Raw genomic sequence first — 18,008 nt, 5'->3', positions numbered from 1 at the left:
GTGTACATCCCCGGTGGAAGTCGCAAAGGCCTCGTTGATCTTTCTTGGAGCTGTGGCGAGTCTGCCGCTCCTGCCCCTCACTTGCGCTATCTCCCTCGTGGCCCCCTGCTTTCTCAGCTGGTGTGCCAGTAGGCACTGGCCTGGGTCTGGCGGAGGTGCTTCATCAATGTACCCGTGGAGATCAGATCAAATTCCATTTGCAGTTTTTCCTCTCGGCAAACAGCTCCATGGTCGGGGCTGTGGAGCACAACTGATCAACCTCAAATGTGGAGTCGATTAGCCGTTGCCTAGTCGCCCTTTACTTCCTGTCCCTGAGTGCCTTGAATGTTATTATTTCTCCCCTTATCACCTCCTTCAGTGCCTCCCAGAATGTGGAGAGCGAGACCTCCACATTTTGTTTGCAGGTTACAAAACTGCCGATGGCTTGTGACATGCTTTCACCGAATGACTTATCGACAAGGATTAATTGGATTGAATCATTTGAGGAAGTAACAAAGAGGGTTGATGAGGGTTGTGCAGTTGATGCGAGCATTCACTTTGGTGATATGCATATGCAAAGTACTGCATATAATTAGATATATGACCTCTGACCAGCAGATGGGGACAGAAATCCACCATGTGACTCCACAGAATCGGGAGTTGGTAGTCAGTTGTACTAGAAGACAGTCGCATTAGAAGTAGCTCCAGGAGATTTAAATTGTTCATTATCGTTGTATTATAGTTCGTTATTTATCTTTCCATGTGTTAATTTTGTTAATAAACTATCTTACTAGTGTCATGTGAGAGTACCTTTAAGAAATGGGTATTTAAGAAATGTACCTTTATGAAATGCAGCTGCTCATGTTACTGGAGTGATGTCAGAGTGTGGGTGGAGCTGAGCTCCACTTCTGCTTTTTAGTTTCAGTTTGAGAAAAAGCTTGGGTGTGTCTGTGTTTTTCAGTGAGCTGCATCTGAATTCTGCCATCCAAAGACTATCTCTTGATCATTTGGTGAACCCAGAATTGTAAAGGGTTTCAGTATTGAATGTAAACCCTAACGTGCTTCTGTTTGGAGGTTTGTTACGTCTTTTGAATGTTAAAAGAAAAGCATACAGATTACTTAGTGTTGTATTCTTTGGGGGGTGTATTTGAATTAATGGTCGCTAAGATATTCACTGTTTGTTTTAGAAAAGTTAACTTGAGTTCATAGAATAAACATTGTTTTGTTTAAAAAAATACTTTTCCATTTCTGTTGTACCATACTTGTAGTGTGGGCCGTGTGCTCCCCATACCATAACACTAGTCAAAGAACTAGATGCTCTGTGTGCATCTTTCCTAGGGCCATTATGCAGAACATAAAATGGTACCAGGAGTCTAGAACAATTGAAGATAACTACGGAGAAGATGGGACGAAACAGACTGAAGAAAGAAAAAATAAAATTCTTCCACCTACCCGGTAAACTCCTGGCAACTAGAACTCAACGCATGGACTGTCTGTGAAGTTAGAGATGGGAGGTGTGAAGACACCTCACCAGCTTCAGGTCACTGGTAATGTAGATGCAAATTGGTGTGTTTTTAAGCAGCAATTCAGACTCTATGTTGCAGCAGTTGGCCTGCAGGCACAACCTGACAAGATGCGTATTGCGTTGTTGCTCATGGTAGCAGGTCGTCAAGCCATCAAAATTTATCATGCCTTCACGTTCGACAGCGAAGCAGAAAGCAAAACCTTCAATGAAGTAATTAAACACTTTGATCGACATTGCACCCTGAAAAAAAATGAAACGCTTGAGCGTTATATGCACGTTTCGCACGCGTACACAGAAGGCAGGCGAATCTTTCAATAGTTTTCTGGCCGACTTGGGGTTGAAGGCGCAGTCGTGCGATTTCAGTACGCTAAAGTCGTCGATGATCTGTGATCAGATAGTGTTCGGGATATCGAATGATGGTGGCTATTGAGGGAATAAGAGCATCAATTAGAAAAGGCTATCAAGATGTGCCATGCTCAACCTGAAACATTTTGGCGTCAATGTGGAAGAAGACGCCAGTGCAATAAGCTTAGAGACACATTCAAATAAGAAACATGGTCCCTGTGCAGGCGGCCATTTTAAACAGCCTACAGGATCCACCATTCTGTGCCAGCGATATGGCAAGCGACATGGGCCACGACAATGTCCAGCATTTGGGAAGGTGTTGTCCAAGTGTGGCAGAACAAATCATTTTGCGAGGCAATGTTTTTCACTTCCAACTGGGGAACAAACTGGATCAGTTAACGTTATTGATGTGCATTGAAGACCTGTTTTTCGTGGATATGATTTTGATGGAGGGCACGATGAGTGGGACCATGCACAGTGAAAAAGTCTCACTTACCAGTTGCAGCAGTAGTGATAGTGACCCTGACTCCATGGATGACAGATGGACGATTCCATTGATGATCAATGGCACTTTCATTCATACGTTAATCAGCTATAGGAGCAAAATTAGGCCATTCGGCCCATCGACTCTGTTCTGCTATTCTAACATGGCTGATATGTTCCTCATTTGCTACCTACAACGTTACAGACCAAGAGCTGGATTGTGAAATCAGCCAGAGCATCTCCCTAGAACTTACGACTAAGGAGCGGGAGTCGGCAATTTAGCCTCCCGAGCCTAACATCCTGAATGTGATCATGGCTGATCCCATCCAGGCCTCAACACCACCTGCTGGTTCTCCATAACCCTTCAACCCATTACCAATCAAAAATCTGTATAACCCCTCCTTAAATTTACTCACTGTCCCAGCATCCGCCGCACTCTGGGGTAGCGAATTCCACAGATTCACAACCCTTTGGAAGAAGTAGTTTTTCCTCAAATCTGTTTTAAATTTGCTACCTCTTATTCTAAGATTGTGACCTCTTGTTTTAGAATGGCCCACAAGAAGAAGCATCTGCTCCACGCTTACATTATTCATACCTTTTAGCATCTTGCCTACCTGAATTAGATCTCCCCTCATTCTTCTACACTCCAGAGAGTGTAGGCCTAAACTGTTCAATCTCTCCTCATACGACAAACTCCTTATCTCTGGAATCAAGCTAGTGAACCTCCTCTGAACTGTCTCCAATGACACTAGACCTTTCCTCAAATAAGGAGACCAAAACTGTGCACAATGCTCCAGGTGCGGTCTTACCAATGCCTTGTATAGTTGCAACAACACGTCCTTACCTTTATACTCAATTCCTTTTGTTATAAATGCCAACATTAACTAAATGCAAGCACAACATGGGAGCGAGGGCCAACCTTATCAGTTTGTCAGATTTGAACAGGCTGACAGTCAAACTAATAGTTGTCAACAAACAAGAGTGCTGAGCGACTACAATGGGAATGAGATTGCGACATTAGGCGCATGTGAGCTCGAAGCATGGTTACACAACAGAAGTCACCATGACCTTCTCCATCGTGGAGAGGAACAGGGGTCCATCATAGGAGTGGATGCGTGTGAGGCACTGAACCTAGTTGAGCAACTGTACATTCCAGACAGCGCTATGACAGAGAATGATTGCAAATGGCAACGGGATGAAGTGGCGCAGTTATCCGATGAGATAAAAACAAAAGTCAAGGCGGAGGAAGATAAACCAGACCAGATGTCGAGATGGAGGAGCCAATTGGAAATCCAGAATTCTCGTTAACAGTCTTCAAGAATGTGAATGCACTCAGTAACATGATACAGCAGCATGATGTGCCCATCATAAAGAATTTGGAAGACCTAGAGGTGAAACTTCCAGGTCCAGGGCAGCCAATAAGTTTTACTCTGGAGTTTAAGTATGAGTCAAATGAGTGTTTCACAAATGACGCATTGATCAAGACAGACACAATGAAGGCCTAGCCTGACGAGTCAGATTATTTCTTCTCTGGTGAACCAGAAATTATAGGATGCACAGGATGCCAGATCGACTGGAAGAAAGGAAAAAAACATCACAATGAAGACCATTAAAATGAAGCAGTAGCATAAGGGTCGGCAGCTGGTAGAACAGTTACGGGAACTGGACCAAATGACTCTTTCTTCAATTTTGTCAGTCCTTCTGAAGTTCCTGAGGATGGGGAATTGGATGAGGGTTCTGCGGCAAAACTTGCGGCTGACTTGGCAATTGGTCACTTCTTTCAGGACCACAGAATTCCGTGAGCAGTGTCATACTTCACACGGTAGCATAGTGGTCAGCACAATTGCTTCACCGCGCCAGGGTCCCAGATTCGATTTCCAGCGTGGGTCACTGTCTGTGAGGAATCTGCACGTTCTCCCTGTGTCTGCGCGGATTTCCTCCGGGTGCCCTGGTTTCCTCCCACAATCCCAAAATACGAGCTTGTTAGATAATTTGGACATTCTGAATTCTCCCTCTTGCAAAAGTAAAAATGGGAAAATATGCCATTTGAAACATGGAAGTCTGGCAATACCTGATCAAAGGAAACATGAGAAAATGTAGGGAAAAATCCCATGAAGGGTTAACAGTAGTTGCAAAAGAAGGTTTTGAAATGCAGATAGCCTTTATCAAACAGGCGTTAAGAAAACAGCTTGTGACTATTCAAGCTGTAAAACTGTTGCATGTCTTTTGAGCACAGCAGATTGAACTTTTAGTTATAGGGGAAAAATTTATATTGCGCACCTTCTTTGAAGGTAAATATTTTAGTAAGCAGCTAAAAAAGAATTGCCAGGATCTTCAGTTGAATTGGGTGAAAAATGTTTAGGTGTGAAATTCTGCTGACACCAGGTGAATATGGGAAGACAACGTGTCCACGGGAACACACGTTAAACCCAAATCGGAGTCAGAGTTCTGAGCTGGGGGCACTATTTGGTAATAAAGCAACTTTAAGAAGTGACAGGGCCAGATGTAAAACCCCTCCAGGATCAAAACACTTTTGAACATCACAAGGGAAACAATGTAATCAGATTTCAATGAGCTGAAGTAATGCTCAACATGAATACATAGTTGTGTTAGAAATAATTCAGATTAAAGATATCTTGTACAATCAAGAGTAAAACAAAGTTACTTTACGATAATGTCATATAAACTTAATAACTGCTAGAAGGAGAATATAAACCCTTAAAATGGGGACAGCCAACAGAGTCAGTTCTCATAGCTCGGTCATAGGAAGAATAGAACAGAGAAACCGAGCAGAAATCAAATCCATCTGAGAAAGACCAAAAGCTAAAGAAGAGAGAGTCAGCTCTCATAGCTGCCCTTGGTCATGGGACGGATAGAGCACAGAAACCAAGCGGAACAGCGAATCCATCTGAGGAAGACCAAAAGCTAAAGAAGAGCAATTGTCAAGGTGGATCTGAAGGTCTTTTCAACCAACTAGGAGAATCCAGAAGCAAGACCTGTTTACTTTTCTGATGAGTACGACGATGATGGTTATGATTACGATGATGATTACGATGAGGAAAGTGAAGAAGCAGATGATGCGCCAGAAGAGGAAGACCATGAAAAGGTTTATTTAATTTATTTGGCATTAGTGATGAGGTGATAACAAATAGCCTCCAATCTGTGCAGAACAACGATGAGTGCGAAAGTTCTAAAAGGGAGTGTGCCGAGGTTGAAAGCGAGATTGAAACAGCAGACAAATTATCGGAGAGCAATTCAACTGTGAACAGCCAACTGATAACTGAAGAAATAATCCCAATTTTGGAGAATTTGGCTCCAGAGAAGCATGATGATTTATCCTATGCTTTTGGAATAGTTCCTGCAGTAGATTCCTAAGTACTCTAGGCCAGTCCATCAGACAACTCTGCAGCAAGAACAGATGGATACATTTTTGTGCAGTTCTAAGCATGTATCGTTATATCAGGTGAGGATGAGCCACTAATTGAGACTAAAACACGAAATGAAGAAGTAATGCCGAATGTCGAGGGCATTGGTCCAACTCAGATACCGGAATGCCAGAGTTTGTAGATCATTCCTGCAGTCGGAAAGTTGCTTGCAACTGCGAAAGAATTCAAAAGTATGGCGACATTGGATGCCTCACCAGTTGATGTAGTTCAGGGTTCAAGCGCAAGCATCGCGGATCAACCAAAACTCCTCAATCCAGCAAAGGGTCCAGAATCAGCTATTGTAGCAGCAATCAATACATTTGCGGATGATGCGACTGAGGTGGGCCTCATCGCAAACAACGATGAATCAGACTAAAGGAGGGAGCTAAATCACTTGGTTGCACGGTGCACCGAAAACCTCTCTCTAAATGTTGGAAAGACTAAGGAACTGATCATCAACTTCTGGTAGGGCAGCACAACACACTCCCACCTGCATCAATGGCTCCGAAGTGGAGGTGTTTGACAGCTTTAAGTTCCTGGGGGTCACCATCACCAACAGTCTGTCCTGGTCCACTCACGTTGATGCAACAGTCAAGAGTCTACAGTCAACAGTCTACTTTCTGCGGAAGCTAAAGAAATTAGGCATGTCTGCATCGACTCTCACAAGCTTCCGCAGATACGCGATAGAGAGCATCCTATCCGGCTGCATTAAAGCCTGGTATGACAACTGCTCGGTCCAAGATCGCAAGAAACTGCAGAGTGTGGTGAACTCAGCCCAACGCATCACACAAGCTTGCCACCCCCACATTGATTCTGTCTACACCTCCCGCTGCCTCAGGAAGGCAGACAGCATTATCAGAGACCCCTCCCACCCAGGCTTTGCCTTCTTCCAGACCCTTCCATCAGGCAGAAGGTATAGAAGTCTGAAGACCCACACACCCAGACATAGGAACAGCTTCTTCCCCACAGCTACAAGACTCCTCAACAACTCCCCCTTGGGCTGATATATTCCCTGTAAGAACACTATTCACGATGCCCTATGCTGCTCTTGCTCATGTATTCGCTTTGTTTGGCCCCTTGTTCCGCACTGTAACCAATCACTGTTTTGTCGATGTACCATTTGTCAATGTACTTGGTTGATTATTCGTTTTGTCTACTGTGTACGTACTATGTACGTTTCCTCGGCCGCAGAAAAATACTTTTCACTGTACTTCGGTACATGTGACAATAAATCAGATCAAATCAAATCAAATCAAAATATCCATAAACAGCTACTGCAGCAAAGGATCCAGAAGCAGCCATTGCAGCAAGGAATCTATAAACAGCTAATCCCTTGGCCGAGACCAGTAGCAAGGCTGATGATCCAGGTGGACAGGCAGATGTGAGTATGAACTGCACCAACTTCATGGATAATTGTATCCATGAAGAGTTGAGGACACAGTCGGTCGACCTGGTAGCAGCCGTGACAGTGAAGATACAAGCATCAGCAATAAGCCCAATATAGAAGAACACACACTGAGTAGGGAGCATTGCTCCAAAAGGCTTAAAGATTTGGTGACGCAAAGACCAGCCAGAAAACCGGTGTTTCGAAAGATGAAACAAGATCACATACTCGGTCAAGGTTCAGGAGACCAACAGGAAGATGTCTTAACCTGAAGGATTGAACGTGATGAACTGTGTACAAGGTACACGTTTAAAATTATTATGCATATCGTGTTTTGTAAAGCACAGTTAGATTTGTATATATGACATGTTTGAAATCATTATTCGTATTGGGAACAGTTATATTTGTTAAATGCTCACATTTCCAAAGGAAGGGGGATATGCATATGCGTGGTAATGCTTATAGTTAGATATATGACTACCGACCAGCAGGTGGGGACAGAGATCCACCATGTGACTCCACAGAACCGGGAGATGGCAGTAAGAAGTACTGGAAGACAGTCGCATTAGAAATAGCTCCAGGAGAATTCAATTGTTCGTTACCGTTCGTATTATAGTCCATTAGATATCTTTCCATGTGTTCATTTTGTTGATAAACTATCTTAATCGTCAAAGAACAAGATGTTCTGATGTTCTGTGTGCATCTTTACCATAGCCACAACACAGAACGTAACATTCATGTCGAGAGGGCAAGACTACAAGAGCAGGGATGTACTTCTGAGGCTGTATAAGGTTCTTGTCAGACCCCATTTGGATTATTGTGAGCAGTTTTGGGCCCCGTATCTAAGAAAGGATGTGCTGGCCTTGGAGATGGTCGAAAGAAGGTTCAGAAGAATGATCCCCGGAATGAAGAGCTTGTCATGTGAGGAGCAGTTGAGGATGCTCAGTGGTAGGGAAAACATTGGAGAAGATTCTTAGGGACAGGATTTACTCACATTTGGAAGCAAATGGACATATTAACAATAGGCAGCATGGTTTTGTGAAGGTGAGGCTGTGGTAGTCACCACTAGCTGTATTATATGTATTACAGTAAGACACATATACTAGAGGTAAATGCGTAAATCCCTGCCTGCTGGCTCCGCCCAGTAGGCGGAGTATAAATGTGTGTGCTCGCCGGTGCTGCAGCCATTCTGGTTCCAGCTACAGGAGGCACAACATCTTTGCTCAATAAAGCCTCGATTATTCCACTACTCTCGTCTTCGTGGTAATTGATAGTGCATCAGAGGTCATGTGTCACTAACTTGATCGAGTTTTTTGAGGAAGTGACAAAGATAATTTATGAAGGTAGGCAATGGATATTGTCTACATGGACTTCAACAAGGCCTTTGACAAGGTCCCTCATGGCAGACTGGTATTGAAGGTGAAGTCACATGGAGTCAGATGTCAGCTGGCAAGATGGATACAGAACTGGTTCGGTCAAAGAAGACAGGGCAGCAGTGGAAGGATGCTTAATGGAAGGCAGTGACTAGAGGGATTTCGCAGGATCAGTGCTGGGACCTTTATCGTTCGTCGTATATATAAATGATTTGGAGGAAAATGTAGCTGGTCTGATTAGAACGTTTGGTACAAAGATTGGTGGAATTGCAGATAGTGAAGAGGATTGTCAGAGAATACAGCAGGATATTGATCAGTCGAAGACTTGGGCGGAGAAATGACAGATGGAGTTTAATCTGGACATTTTGGAAGGTCGAATACAGGTGAGAATTATACAGTAAATGGCAGACCACTGAGGAATATTGACAGGCAGAGAGATCTGGGCGTACAGGTCCACAGATTACTGAATGTGGCCAAGGAGACATACAACTTGCTGGCCTTCATCAGTCAGGGCATTGAGTATAAAAATTGGAAAGTCATTTTGCAGCTGTACAGAACCTTAGTTAGGCCACATTTGGAATATTGCGTACAATTTGGGTTACTACACTACCAGAAGGATGTGGAGGCTTTGGAGAGGATAGATAATAGGTTTATCAGGATGTTGTCTGGTCTGGAGGGTATTAGCTGTGAGGTGAGGTTGGATAAAGTCGGATTGTTTTCACTGGAACAATGGAGGTTGAGGGACGACCAGATAGAGGTCTACAAAATGAGTGACATGGACAGAGTGGATAGTCAGATTTTGATACTGCTAATGGTCCACAGCACCTCATGGATGCTTAGTTTTTCCCAGGGTGGAAATGTCAATTACTAGGGGACATAGGTTAAAGGTGCGAGGGGGAATGAATGAAATGAATGAAATGAAATGAAATGTTTAGAGGAGATGTGCGAGGCAAGCTTTTTACACTGTGGGTGCCTGGAACCCACTGCCAGGGGAGGTAGAATCATAGAATCATAGAACAGTACAGCACAGAACAGGCCCTTCGGCCCTCAATGTTGTGCCGAACAATGATCACCCTACTCAAATCCACGTATCCACCCTATACCCGTAACCCAACAACCTCCCCCTTAACCTTACTTTTAGGACACTACGGGCAATTTAGCATGGCCAATCCACCTAACCCGCACATCTTTGGACTGTGGGAGGAAACCGGAGCACCCGGAGCAAACCCACGCACACACGGGGAGGACGTGCAGACTCCGCACAGACAGTGACCCAGCCGGGAATCGAACCTGGGACCCTGGAGCTGTGAAGCATTTATGCTAACCACCATGCTACCGTGTTGCCCTTAAACTAAGGTGGTGGAAGCAGATACGATAGCGTTGTTTAAGATGCATCTTGACGAATACATGAATAGGATGGGAATAGAGGGATGCGAACTCTGAAAGTTCAGAAAGTTTTGGTTTAAACAGGCATCATGATCGGTGCAGGCTTGGAGGGCCAAAGGGCTTGTTCCTGAGCTGTACTGTTCTTTGTTCAAACTAAGCATCAATGAGGTGCTGTGGACCATTAGCAACAGCAGAATTGTACTCAACCACAATCTGTAACCGCATATCTCCCACTCCACCATTGCCACCAACCCTGGTTCAATGAGAAGTGCAGGAGCAGTACCAGGCACACCTAAAAATGAGGTGTCAATTTGGAGAAGCTACAGCACAGGACTACTTGCATGCCAAACTGTAAAAGCAGCAAGTAATAGATGGGGCGAAGTGATTCTGCATTCAACGGATGATCTAAGCTCATGATCATCATTGGACTTGTCAGGTCCAGATTTTTATTGAACTAAAATTTCACCACCTATCCTGGCGGGATTTAAATCCAGGTCCTTGAGGCATTACCCTGGCTTTCTGGATTACTAGTCCAGTGACAATACTGCTATGCGTCTGCCTCCCAAAAGATACTGCAAAAGATAAGTCTAAAGCATTGGCAACAGCCTTCAGCCACAATGGCCAAGTGGGTGACCCATCTCGGCCTCCTCCGAAGGTCACCACAATCACAGATGTCAGTCCTCAGTCAATTCAATTCCCCCCACGTGATATCAAGAGAAGGCTGAAGGCACTAAATACTGCAAAGGCTGTGGACCCTGACAAAATGCCAGCAATGCTACTGAAGGCCTGTGCTTCTGAACTTGGTTATGACCCTAGCCAAGCTGTTCCAGTACAGCTACAATACTGACATCTACCCGGCAAAGAGGAATATTGCTCAGTGATATCCTGTGAAAGAAAAACAGGGAAAATCTAACCCGGCCAAATATTGCCTCATCAATCTATACTTGATCATCAGGAAAGTGATGGAAGGAGTCATCAACAGTGTTATCATGTGACACTGATTCAGTAATGACCTGCTCATGGTCCCTCAGTTCGAGTTCCACCAGGGTCACTCAGCTCCAGACCTTATTACAGTCTTGGGTCAAACATGGACAAAAGAACTGAACTCCAGAGGTGAGGTGAGAATGACTGCCCTTGACACCAAGGTAGCATCTGACCGAGTACGGCATCAAGGAGCCCTCGCTAAACTGGATTCAATGGGAATCAGGGGGAAAACTCTCCGCTGGTTGGAGTCATACCCGGCACAAAGGAAGATGGTTGTGGTGATTGGATGTCAATCCAATCTGGGGCTGGTTTAGCTCACAAGGCTAAATCGCTGGCTTTTAAAGCAGACCAAGCAGGCCAGCAGCACGGTTCGATTCCCGTACCAGCCTCCCCGGATAGGCGCCGGAATGTGGCGACTAGGGGCTTTTCACAGTAACTTCATTTGAAGCCTACTCGTGACAATAAGCGATTTTCATTTTCATCTCAGCTCCAGCACATCACTGCAGGTGTTCCTCAGGGTAGTGTCCTAGGCCCCAACCATCTTCAGCTGCTTCATCAATGACCTCCCTTCCATCATTAATTCAGAAGTGGGTATGTTTACTGACCATTGTACAATGTTCAACATCATTAACATATCTTCACTGAAGCAGTCCCTGTCTAAATGCTGGGTCCAGGCTTGGGGTTTGAAGTGGTAATTAACATTCATACCACACAAATACCAGTGAATGGATATCTTCAAAAAGAGAGAAGCTTAACAATAGCCCTTGACATTCAATGGCAGTACCATCAGTGAATCGCCCTCTTTCAATATCCAAGGGTTACCATTAACCAGTAACTGTGTTGGACTAGCAATATATATGCGGTGGCTACAGGAGCAGGTCAGGGCCTGAAGAACTCCTGCAGTGGTGTCCAGTGGCCAATAACCCACATCCTGACTCCCCAAAGCCTGTCAACCACCTACAAGGCACAAGTCAGGGGTGTAATGAAATACTCTCCACTTGCCTGGATGAGGGCAGCTCCAACAACACTCAAGAAGCCCGACACCTTCCAGGACAAAGCAGCCCACTTGATTGGCATCCCATCCACAAACATTCACTCCCTCCATCAATGACACACAGTGTTGAGGGATCTCTGGGGCAGCTAGCCAGCGGCAGGAATCCTGAAGCTCGGTGAATCGGCAACAGGAAAAAAAAATGAGTTCCCCGTCGGTTGTGCAACCTGTTGCAAATCTCCTGGCCCACTCCGCCATCCCCAACAAGGTTCCTGCACAGACCCGGCGGGAACATGCAAATAGGCCATTATCCCTCATTTGAATCTTATTTACGGGCGGTGCCTGCTTCCCCTGCCTCCTGGGATGCTCCAGTTCCCCCAGCCGGCAGTTTTGCTGAAGTGAATTGGTGCAAGTTCTGAGAAGCGGGGACCTGGCAGCTTGCACTCCAAGTTGGCAAGGGATGAGTACCTTACAATTCCCTCCATTGTGCTGATGGGGGTCCTCAATGGATGGTGGGGATCAGGGGGCTTGATACCTGTATCCTTTAAACCCTTTAAACTGTCTGCCAGTATCTCAAAATTATTGTTCTTTGACAATAAAATAAAAGTTCAACCTTAAACCTGTTAAACGGCCAGTCAGAATGCTAAGTTCAAAGATCTGTGAGATAAGGTAAAAGTATTCCCTTTCATGTGGTGGAAACCTTTTAATTTTGTTTCTCACAGTCAGTTACATTTCCCTTTAACTTTTTCGAGCCCGTTTGTTTACCAAGAAGCCAAAAAGCTTTGAACTGCATTATTTACATTCAATTTCATGGACCATAGCCTTTTTTATTAACATGTCCAGGCTGTTTCAAAGAAAGGCTAAAGACTAGAGGTCCATTAGCTCTCAAATACTTCCACTTTTGATCAGATGTTTTTCTAACTACAGTTGTTTTTAAAAGAGAGCAGGTCTGGGAGCAGCACACAGACGGAGCATCAAAATATACCCAAACCTATTTATAACACCTGAATTAATAAACTCAATTCCTTATCCCCATTAAAAAAATTATGCCCCCTTTACCTGTGATCCCGGTATTTCATGGTGGAACACTCCTGTGGCTTGCTTGATCAGCTGAGATAGTGCTTGCTCATTGCTTGCATATTCCAAGAGTTCCAGATTGACTCCATCCAGAAACTGGATTTTTGCGGCCTTCATCAGTTGATGGATCCAATGGCCTCGCTCTGCTTTATCTTTCAAATGGATGTGCTGTATCACTCCTGAGGAAATGTGAAGGAACAAGTGTAAATTAAAAAAAAAAAACTTTGTTCAACGAACAGACGTTTGTGAAGAAAATGATCAAACAGAACCGGCAATGTAATGGAGAAAGTAGAAGAGGAGGATTTGTGTGTAATTGCATTGACCAAGTGACGATCACATCCTCAGGATGTTCTTCAAGTGCTTCCTATCCAATGAGTTATTTTTGAGGTGTAATCGCTGTTATTTTCTCAGTGGATGTGTTGGCTAATCTGTGCCCTGCAAGGTGCCACAAGTAGGAAAATGGACACTGGACCATTTGGTAATTTGGTAATGTTGGGTAATGGATGGAAAATTGCCCAGGACACCATGGGAACTCTCTGTTCTTCTTCTACACCCACCTGAATAGGCGGCAACAGCACCGCCTAATGCCTCATCAGAATCACCGTATCTCAGGCAATGTAGCACTCACTCACACTGCCCTTTGTGTCAATTGATGTGGTGATCCCAAAATGTTCTGACCCTGAGAAGAGATGGCGAGAAAGAGAGAGAGAGAGAATGAGAGGTGCTCACACCAAGCGGAGTTTACACGAAGCAAGCGATGAAAAGCATGGGCAAGGGAGTGAGTTTCAGGATTCAGTCTTGGCGACAGTGAAGGAACGGCAATGTAGCTCATAGATCACAGAATTTACAGTGCAAAAGGAGGCCATTCTGCCCATCATGACTGCACCGGCCCTTGAAAAGAGCACCTTATTTAAGCCAAGGCCTCCACCCTATCCCTGTAACCCAATAACGCCACCTAACCTTTTTGGACACTAAGAGCAATTTGGCATGGGCAATCCACCTAACGTGCACAGCTTTGGACTGTGGGAGGAAACCGGGGCACCCGGAGGAAACCCACGCAGAGTGGGACTTGCAGCTGGTGCGGTTCCCTTGCATCTGCCTCCATTGTCGTTCTAGGTGGTCGAGGCTGTGGAGTTGGATGTTGCTTTTGAAGGAGCTTTGGCGAGTTGATGCAGTGCATTTTGCAGGTTGCACGTTCTGCTGCCAATGCACGTCAATGTTGGAGGAAATTAATGTTTAACCTGGAAAGTGCTGTCAATAATTGAGACCTGGTTGAGTAAAGGGGAGGGTTCACTGCTTCGTATTCCTGCCTGCAATGTATTCAAGAAATATTGATAAAGAGAAAGAGGAAAGGTAACAATTTTACTGAGAAAATATTACAGTGCCGGAAGTAACAATGTGACCTAGGGAGTCAAAGACGGAATCCGATAAGAGTGAGTAAAAACTTAAGGAGCAGTTTGTGTATTTAATAATGCGAAGGAGATAGTTGACTGTGTTTCCAAAGAGTTTACAGGAAAGTAAACAGCACTGTTGATCCACAGCACCAGGGTCCCAGGTTCGATTCCTACTTGGGTCACCAAAGACTGCGTGTTCTCCCCATGTCTGCGTGAGTTTCCTCCGGGTGCCTCCCATAAGTCCCGAAAGACGTGCTGTTAGGTAATTTGGACATTCTGAATTCTCTCTCTGTGTACCCAAACAGGCGCCGGAGGGTAGTGACTAGGAGCTTTTCACAGAAGCTTCATTGCAGTGTTAATGTAAGCCTACTTGTGACAATGAAGATTATTATTATGTGGTTTAAGGGCTGCATACAACAGACAGGCCAAGCCTTGAGAATAACAATCATAGCATCAGATAGTTTGGATAAGACAAATGCTGTGATTAAATATACAAAATTCAGATATGTTTGATTATGTTTTTGGTGCAGTAAGGGTGCAGCAAGGGTTGTAGTAAGGGCAGTAAGGTGCAGCCTGGGATACTGTGTGACCGTTGAAGTCATGTTTTGAACAATCTTCAATTGAAAGGCAACAGACACCTTTTGAAGACAGAGGTGCAATTAAAGCAACATAAAAGTAAGATGGTATTTCATTTACCATGGATATTGTTTTCTGAAGGTGGGCTAATGGAATTTTGTTTATATTGAGAGGGTTCCCTGGGACTAGATAATTAGAGGTATTGATCTGGATTCTCCATTTCTGGGGCTAATTGCGGGCGCGATCAGAGAATCCACAGGAGGTTCACGACAGGAAAATCAGCGTGAACCCCTCACCAATTCTGGTACAGGGAGGGGCCAGCACCGACGCCACATGAAACTCCCGTGGATCACGGCGAAAACAGCCGGAGAATGGCCGGGTCCCGGGCTGCGCATGCGCAGGGCTGACAACCTGCATCGGTTGCTTCTGGCGATTGGGCGGAGATTTGATTCCAGCGGCGAAATCGGGGCCGGCGCTGGTTTCATGCTGGTTGACGAGACTCGGCCCCTTCCAAAATGGCGTCATCGCGTTGCGCGCCGCGTGCGTCGTAAGCAGGCCCTTCCATCGATGCTCCATCCCCAATTGGCCGAGTTCCCGACCGTGCGGCCAGGAACCCGGCCTGGCGACTGCGGACTGTGTCCAACGCTGCCAGGGTGGGGGGTGGCCTTCCGCGAGGGCAGGGGGCACTGGTGAGGGGTGGTCAGAGGGTGGCCTGAAGGGATGTGGATAGCGGGCGCCATGTTGTACAACGCGACCACTGCTGGTTGTCGCCGTGCGCATGCACGGCCATGGACCTGGCCATTCCCGGCGCCGGAATCGGGGGTTTCACCCAGCACCGCTGCTAGCCCCTCACCAGTCCTGGAGTCGGTGAGAGGTCGGCGCCGATTTTTGTGCCGTAAAACGCCCGCGTATTCACCGTTCGAGCCAGAACTTAGCCGCTGAAACGGAGAATTAAGCCCGATGTATTCCTCAATAATACCTCTTGGATTAGATGGCAGAAAGTCAATCTCTCCATGAGAAGATTCATTACATTACCTTTCAGGACAATTCGAACACCTTTTTCATGAGCATGACACAGAAGCTCATCATCAATTATTTCCATGGCCACAATTACCGTGAGCTTCGACCAATCATAGTGTTTCCAATCAGTTCCTCCACGATCAAAAACAAGGACCTGGTACAAGAAAAGGGGCCGTCAGCTGCAGTAATAAAAGACAGAGGGCTGGATTCTCCGATTTTGAGGCTATGTTCGGAGCATGTCTCTAGTCTTACGATAAAACGTCGGCGCCGCCCATGCACCGATGCTCCACCCGGTGAGGGGCTCGCAGCTGTGCCGCGTAAACCCCCCCCCGGGTTCCCGACAGAAACAGCCAGGGAATTGCCGGGTCCAAGGCCGTGCATGTGCAAAGCAAACGACCTGCAGTGGTCACGTCGTCCAACATGGTGTCGGCCACGAGCGGACCCTGCCCAACAGATAGTGCGCCCCTGGAACCTCTCTTTCCACCCCCGGACCACATCTAACCAGTTCCCCCAGCCCCCGCCGAAACCACGCCCCCCCACCCCCACCCCCACTCCCCGGCCAGCTGAAAGACTCCTCCTCCCGAGCCGTAAATCGAACCCAGGACCCTGGCGCTGTGAAGCAACAGTGCCAACCACTGTGCTACCATGCCGCCCATTGTTAGTCTATTAGTCTGTCAGAGTGAGATCCCACATCATTTACGATTCTACACATCAGAGAAACATTTTAAAATAAACATTTTACCGGTGCTGCACTTGTTCAAATATCTGTGCATTGCTCAATATTACAGATGTCCTATTTTACACAGGCTGTATCTACACCAAGATTAACACTTTAACATATATTATATATCACACGATTCTCTTTGTATTTGAACAACAGTCTGAGCTGCTCCTTGTGTCTGTCCACTAGCTTCACCTGTCCCCCCACCCTGACCCACACCCTCAGCCTGGTCCTGATCCTGGGGTTGTGCTCAGGACCCCTCTCCAGCCTGGATCTCCCCGGGAGCCCAGGCTGGAGGGTGACCGGTTAACGCTCTCCCCCAACCGAACCCAGGCCAGTCCCGGGGGAGGGAAAAAGAACATCCTAAAGAGGGCAATCTGTCCGAACTTCCACAACAGTGTGGGTTGGAGGAGCTGACCCACATGGGGAAAGACACCAGTTCACAGCCCAATGCTCCATTCCAAGTGTTGCTGCTCAATACACTTCAAAATAACAACTTCAAATCAATGAACTCTCATCCCGAGGGAATTTAATGGTCTGACACACCCACCTCCACTTGGAACTGATGGTCTGCGGGTAAAGGCTCACACAGACTCCGTTTTGAACATGGGCAAAAATTAATGGGGGAAACCCCGGAGGCCCCGCCGATCCACATCACCAGCACCGCCACAAACTGCGCCAATGCCAAACTCCAGCGCATCCTCTCCGCCGGAGATGAAGATCTATCAGTCACAGTGAGATCCTTTCTTTATACTGAGCCTCATGTGAATGATGATGCCACCTCCTGGGTCTCTCTATCTCTATCTTGCTTTGTGTGATAACAGGGACATGTTGACGCAAGCTTCATGCTGTTAAATGTAACTTTGTAGGGAAGTTCGCTTCTCCCCGTCACTCCTCGCCTAAAGCAACATTCAACCTTGAAACTCCATTCCCGTCCTCCTCTTTGTCAATATTCATGACCCTCTCTACTCCCACTGCCCTTTTCTCCGGACAATGTTCCTCTCTGAAGATTACTGCCGCATTCCATGATCTTTGCCAATATCCATCCTTAAATCGTATCTCTCCTTCCTCCATGTCTTGCCAACACTTTCATCCCTGAGTTTCTTTCTGTTACTCCTCCCAGTCTTGGCCACTGTTTTTCCATTAAATTTCCTCCCTCATTTTTCTGCATCATGTTATCTTTCGTCCCTGAATATCCCCTTGTCCGTTCCTTGGGCGCGATTTTCCGTTTCAGGGACTAAGTGCTGACGCTGGGACAGAATCAATGGACTTAAATGGCAGCTAAATTGGCGGCATTCCCAGTGCAGTTCAACGAATGTTAATGGGCTAGCACCAGCGGCACGAG

General features: G+C 46.0%; 1 protein-coding gene across 1 annotated transcript in view; it reads right to left on the bottom strand.

Moving 5' to 3' along the window:
* The window catches only part of LOC119964131 (di-N-acetylchitobiase-like), a 49,184-nt gene extending 31,736 nt beyond the window's left edge, over positions 1-17,448 (bottom strand). Inside the window, exons 1-3 of the mRNA XM_038793432.1 lie at positions 17,214-17,448; positions 15,958-16,096; positions 12,935-13,131 (exon numbers count right to left, since the gene is read on the bottom strand). Coding sequence (XP_038649360.1) covers positions 12,935-13,131; positions 15,958-16,096; positions 17,214-17,363 — 486 coding nt within the window. The 5' untranslated portion in view covers positions 17,364-17,448. The remainder of the gene's footprint in view (positions 1-12,934; positions 13,132-15,957; positions 16,097-17,213) is intronic.
* Positions 17,449-18,008: the final 560 nt, after the last annotated feature.

The sequence above is a fragment of the Scyliorhinus canicula genome, chromosome 4 (genome assembly GCF_902713615.1).
Source record: "Scyliorhinus canicula chromosome 4, sScyCan1.1, whole genome shotgun sequence".
Classification (NCBI taxonomy): domain Eukaryota; kingdom Metazoa; phylum Chordata; class Chondrichthyes; order Carcharhiniformes; family Scyliorhinidae; genus Scyliorhinus; species Scyliorhinus canicula.
Note: the sequence above shows the minus strand (reverse complement) of the source record. Positions and strands in the feature narration are given on the sequence as shown.